This window comes from Marmota marmota, unplaced genomic scaffold (assembly GCF_001458135.2).
Source record: "Marmota marmota marmota unplaced genomic scaffold, marMar, whole genome shotgun sequence".
Taxonomy (NCBI): domain Eukaryota; kingdom Metazoa; phylum Chordata; class Mammalia; order Rodentia; family Sciuridae; genus Marmota; species Marmota marmota.
This window is the reverse complement of record NW_025999863.1, coordinates 3,955,364-3,961,480: the sequence shown is the minus strand read 5'-3', so window position 1 is coordinate 3,961,480 and position 6,117 is coordinate 3,955,364. Positions and strand designations below refer to the sequence as shown.

General features: G+C 49.6%; 1 protein-coding gene across 1 annotated transcript in view; it reads right to left on the bottom strand.

Moving 5' to 3' along the window:
• Positions 1-389, bottom strand: part of LOC107157315 (caseinolytic mitochondrial matrix peptidase proteolytic subunit) — a 5,694-nt gene extending 5,305 nt beyond the window's left edge. Inside the window, exons 1-2 of the mRNA XM_015503673.2 lie at positions 156-389; positions 1-69 (exon numbers count right to left, since the gene is read on the bottom strand). Of these exons, the coding sequence (XP_015359159.1) occupies positions 1-69; positions 156-341 (255 nt within the window). The 5' untranslated portion in view covers positions 342-389. The remainder of the gene's footprint in view (positions 70-155) is intronic.
• Between the last annotated feature and the right edge of the window lie 5,728 nt (positions 390-6,117).

Genomic DNA, 6,117 nt, shown 5'->3' with positions numbered 1-6,117 from the left:
GGCCATGACGCACACGATGCGCTCCCGCAGGAGCCGCGAGTAGATGTCGTAGGCGCGCTCGCCGCGACCCTGGGAGAGAAGGACGGGGTGAGGGGTCAGGCGGTCGGCGACCCCACCCCCGGCCCCGGGGCCGTGTCCCCGCCGGGCCGCGGTACCGTCTGCTCCACCACGATGGGGATGAGCGGGACAGCCCGGGCCGCCGTCGCGTGCAAGCTCCGCCGCAGGGCCAGGCCGCTCCCGGGGGTCCGCTGCGCGGGGAAGCGAGCGGCGAGGCGAGGCCCCAGCGCCCGGCACTTGCCTGCCGCCACCCAGGCCTCCCCTGCCAGCATTCGGGGCCACATGCCGCCGCAGTCCTCCTCGGCTTCCGTTCTCCGGCGGAACTACGACTCCCGGCGTGCTCTACGCCCGCGGCGCATGCTCACCAGGCCCCCACTTCCGGGAGGCTGGCGGACGTCGTGGGGCGGGGCCTAAGGGGAGGAGCCGGCGGAGGGAGTGGAAGTTCTCCGGCTGCTGTGTCCCGAGCAGTTCGTCAGTTTTGTGCTCTTATGTTTAAAAAATCAGCTCCAGCGTGCTCACAGCTCATCTTGGAAGTGGCGTAGAGAGGACTCGGCCTGGGCTGGGGCCTGGGAGAACTTCCAGCCTGGTAGGGTCAACTTCCCCTGAGATAACCCCATCTATTTTTTAAAAAATATTTTTTAGTTGTAGATGGACACAATATCTTAATTGTATTTATATTTTTGTGCTGAGGATCGAACCCAGTGCCACACACATTCGAGGCAAATACTCTACCACTGAGCTACAACCCCAGCCCCTCCCCATCCATATTTGGTAACCTGTGAGATAGAGGGAGGAACCCCACGTGGTGGGAGTCATCTGCGCATGTTGTGGACTCTGCCTGGAGAACCACCTGCAAAGCTTCGTACGAAGTGTAGGTGTTGGGCTTCAAGATCCAAGGTGGCACGTTTCCAGCCCCAGAGAAGGATGGAGGGTGCACGCCAGCCAGCTGTAGTGTTGGGCTTCAAAGCAAGAGTAGGAGTTCATTCGCTGGGAAGTTATTCGTATCGGAAGAGAATGAGCAAAGGGAAGAAGTAGGCAGTGCCTGGTGAGGTTTTGGGCCCTTGTTTTCTCCAGATTTTTTCAAGGTGGATTCTTTTTCATCTTTTAATTCTAATGTCACCTTCTGAGAACACCTCTTCGCATGCAGAGCCTAGAAAAATGCCTGATTAAATCACAATTCACACTGAGCCAAGAGACAACGATGTGATAGGGAGGAAGTTTGAGAGCAGAGGGCTTTCCCCGTTGTGGCATCAAATGCCTGTCATCTCAGCAAATCAGGAGGCTGAGGCAAGAGGATGGCAAGTTAGATGGCAGCCTCAGCAACTTAGCAAGACCCTATCTCAAAAAATAAACAGGGCTAGAGATGGGGTTCAGTGGTAAAGCACTCCTGGGTTTAGTCCCCATTACCAAAAATAATTAAATCAATCGTTCTCAGCTCAAATGTCAACTTCTTGGAGAAGTCTCCCTGGACCACATTTGTCTTGTTGACATCTTCTGTGTGGCACCACTGTCCAGGACAATTCCATTAATTTGTTTGTTTTCTCCTTTGTTGACTGTAAAACTGAGCTGACTGGAGCCAAAGGTTCTGCTGTCTTATTCATCTCTATGATTCTTGGGAAGTATTAATCAGACCTTTTTGATTAGGAATCAGAATAAAATGCATCTTTAAAAAAAAATTTTTTTTTTTTTTGTAATGCTGGGACAGAACCCAGCGCCTTGCATGAACTATCCAAATGCTCTACTGCTGAGCTGTGCCCCCAGCCCACAGAACCACTGACTTAAATCAAAGTGGGTAGTGAACTGAAATCTTTAAAAAGGAGAAGAAGGAACTTTAGAATAGTGCTTGGCACATTGTATTTACTCCAGAAATACTTAAAAGCATTTTGAGCCTGGTGTGATGGTACATGCCTGTAATCCCAATGATGCAGAAAACTAAGGCAAGGAGGATTTCAAGTTCGAGGCCAGACTCAGTAACTTAGTAGACCCTGTCTCAAAAAGGGCTGGGGATATAGCTCAGTGGTAAAGTGCCCCTGGGTCCCATCTCCACTACTGAAAAAATAAATAAAGTGTGTTTTGTTGCTTTAAACTTAGTTGGGCTCAGTAAACTCTGAACAAATGAATATTTTGGCTCTCCGCTGCAAATCAGCCTGTCCCACCATTAAAAAAAATTTTTTTTTAGTTGTCAATGGAACTTTATTTTATTTATTCATACGTGGTTCTGAGAATCACAATTTCCTAGCAGTGCCTCACACATGCTAGGCAAGTGCTCTACCACTGAGCCACCACCCCAGCCCCTGTCCCACCAGTTTTAAGATATCACTCACGATGGGAGAGGAGCTCTGATTGCTGTTACCTTTGGGGGAGATGAATGCAAACAGGCCTGCTGCATTGATAGAATTGAAAATTAAAGAAGAAAAGGAAATAGTGCCAGAGAGGCAGTAAACAGATACTCTGATGCATGGACAGTGCTACAGCTTTTCTGGGAATTATGTTGACCCCAGATTTGAAAGTTGCATAGTTAGCAAAGAATTGGAAATAAACCAGTAAGGGAGGACTCATAAAATAATTTACATTTAAAACTTTTTAAAAATCCAGTATCGATATTGGGGAATATAACTCATTGATTAAGCGACTGCTGCGGTCTCTACTAGTTGAGCATCCTGTGAGGGCGGAAGCCCGGGTGACTACCTAAGAAGGAAAGTCTTTCTCTTCAAGTAACATGGGGGGTTGGCATCCAGGAGAGGTGAGGCGGCTTTGTCACACAGACTCCAGGGACCTTCTCTCAGCTCTCACCTCAGTCACCCAGAGAAGGATGGAGGGGGCATGCCAGCCAGCTGTCCCAGAGGGAAGCTGCCACCCCCTCCTCTTATATGCCATTGGCCAGAAACTAGCCACAGGACCTTGCTGCACAGGTATTGGACAGTGCATTTATTCACTCAGCTGCTACTTGCTGAAGCCTCCGTGCCCTGGAGTAGAGCAGGAATACAGCTCGGACCAGCCCCTGCCTTTCTGGAACTTACCTTGCATGACCTAGTCCTCTTTTGAAGACTTGCAGCCCAGCTGAGGGAACAGTGGTCCCCCAGAGCCTCGAGTTTGCAGCTTTATGGTCACCTTCAGCTGTAGAGATGCCCCATCCTCCCCCCAGGAAGCCGCCCTCAGGGACTCAGCCAAGAGGAGGAACCAAGGTCTGGACATCCTGACTTGACAGGGGTCGCTGATGGGCCATGGGAGACTGGCAGTGGGCTAAGGCCTCTCCCCTGGCCAGCACTTTTATTTATTTATTTTTGGGTATTGAAATGCTTTTTCATTTTATTTATTTACATATTTTTTTTAGTGTTTTTTCCTAATTAGTTATACATGATAGCAGAATGCATTTTGATTCATGGTACATAACTGGAGCGTGACTTTTCATTTCTCTGGTTGTACACGATGGAGAGTCGCACCACATGGACCTATTGTCACTTTCTTCCACAGCTGTTAATCCCCGACAGGCATCTCTCATCCCAGGCTCCCCTCAGTGCATTTGGCCCTGAAGGTTCTGCACCCTCAGGAACAACTCAGATCGGTGTGTTTTCTTTTAAATTGCGTCTGTACTGAGCATGTACACTCTTTGTCACTATTCGCTTCACAACACAGTGTAACAGCCCTTATGTGGCACTCACATTGTCTTAGCCTAGAGGTGATTTAAAGTCCCCAAGAGGACTTTAGCACGACACCATTTTATAGAAGGGAATTGAGCACCTGAGGATTTTGGCACCTGCAGGGGATCCTGGAACTGGTCCCCCATAGGTGCCCAGGAAAAACTGAATCTTGCAGAGAACCCAACTGTGACAGAGTTTCATTACCTTTTCTTAAAACATGTGAGCCACTCCATGACAGGAAGACCCGTCAATTATTTAGGCTCAGCCTTGATCCTCCTCTCCCTCACCTCCGCCTTCCCGTCCATGGCTGTAGGGTGGCGCGTTGGTGACCTGCCTCAGGCCCTCTGCCTTCTTGTCTCCATCAGCCCCGTTCCTCTTCCCCGACAGTCCCTGCCAGCTCTGTCTTCCACCTACGTGTCTCTGCGGCTCCAGACTGTCCTCATATCTTCCCTTAAAGGCCTAGAATTAACCCTCAAATCAATGCATCTGAGACTGCTCTTATCTCCGGGCCCCACTCATCCTCCTCCAGGTGCCCCTGCCCTGCGGAAAGCGTGGAGTCGCCCTGGGTTTGTCTCTTCTCGGCTCCGCGGGTCCATTCCACTGGCAGCTCCGGCTCAGCCTTCCATGCTTACCTGGAACCCAGCGCCTTCTCTCCCCACTCCACTGGCTGCTTCCCTGACCCAAGCTGTCACCACCGGGCCACTGTGTCACCTCCTCCCTTTTGTCACAGCATCTACTCCTGCCTCCAAAAGCTATTCTCTCTGTAGCAGCTGGAAGGGGATCCTTTTAAAACTTGGATGAGCTCATGTCATCCTTCTGAGAACCCTCTGTGGCTCCATGCCACCCAGCGTCCTAATGAGAATCTACCATGTTCTACTCCATCGACAGCCTCTCCCGTCTGCCGCAGCCACTGATGGCACCTCCCTGCACCCTCTCCCTCACTCACCCACTGCTGCCCCGCTGGCCTCCTCCCTGTCCTCCAGCTCACGTCCTGCGCCTGCCTCAGAACTCTTGCCCTGTTTCCACTGCCTGGAATGCTCTTTCTCTGTAATCTCCATGGCTCCCTCTTCCCCTCCTGCAAGACTGTCCTTCTGACACCCCAATTTAAAATCGCAACCCCTGATGGGTTCAGTGGCGCAAGGCCTCTAGTCCCAGCTACTTGGGAGGCTGAGGCAAGAAGATCACTTGAGCCCATGAGCTCAAGGTCGGCCTGGGCAGCACAGAGACCGTGTCTCTAACAAAATAAATAAATAATAATAAAAATAAAATAAAATTGCAACCCCCAGTGCAAGTTATTCCTTTTTCCTACCTTATTTTCTTTAGCGAAATTATGAGCATACTATTTTCCTACTCAAAATATACTTTATAGACCAGTCACTGAGATCTAATGCCCCTGAGATCTCAATAGAGATACAGACACTTGAAGCTGGGAGCAGCGGTACCTTCCCATAATCTTAGTGACTCTGGAGGCTGAGGCAGGAGGATCTCAAATTAAGGTCAGCCTCAGTCATTTAGGAAGACCCTCAACAACTTAGGAAAACCTGTCTTTAACAAAAAAGGCTGGAGATGTAGCTCAGTGGTAGAATACTCTTAGGTTCAATTCTCAGTACCCCCACCAAAAAACCCACAAAACCCCAAAAACCAGAAATATGGACTCTTGGGCTAGGGGTACAGCTCAGTGGCAGAGTGCCTGGCTAGCTTTGCAGGCCCAGAGTTCTATCCCTAGCACCCCAACAAATAAAAGGGACTCTCAACCTCCACCCCAGACCTGCTGAATCTAAATCTGCATTTTATTTAACAAAACTGCTGAGCCAGTGCTATGTACCTGTAATCCCAGCAATTTGGGAGGCTCAGGCAGGGGGATTGCAAGTTTAAGATTAGCCTCAGTGATTTAGCAAGGCCCTAATCAATTCAGTGAGACCCTAAGCAACTTAGTGAGACCCTGTCTCAAAATAAAAAATAAATATATGGGCTGGGGATATGGCTCAGTGTTTAAGTGAGTTCAGTCACCGGTACAAAAAAAAAAAAAAAAAAGACCTTCAACAAATTCACGTACACACCGAAGTCTGAGGAGCCTCTCTATGATCCTTGGCTGCTTCTCTTGTTACTGTCTCCCCTACTGAAATGGAAGCCCAGGAGAGCACGGACTTTTCTCTGTCTCACTACAAGTCAGCAGCCATGACAGTGTTTGACACTCAGTGAAGAAATGGCCAAGAACATGTGCCCGTCGGCTTTGTTGGTTGGAAGCCACAGAAACTGTCTCAAGGGCCTGGGGATGTGGCTCAAGCGGTAGCGCGCTCCCCTGGCATGCGTGCCGCCCGGGTTCGATCGTCAGCACCACCTACAAACAAAGATGTTGTGTCCGCCGAGAACTAAAAAATAAATATTAAAAATTCAAAAAAAAAAAAAAAAAAAAAAA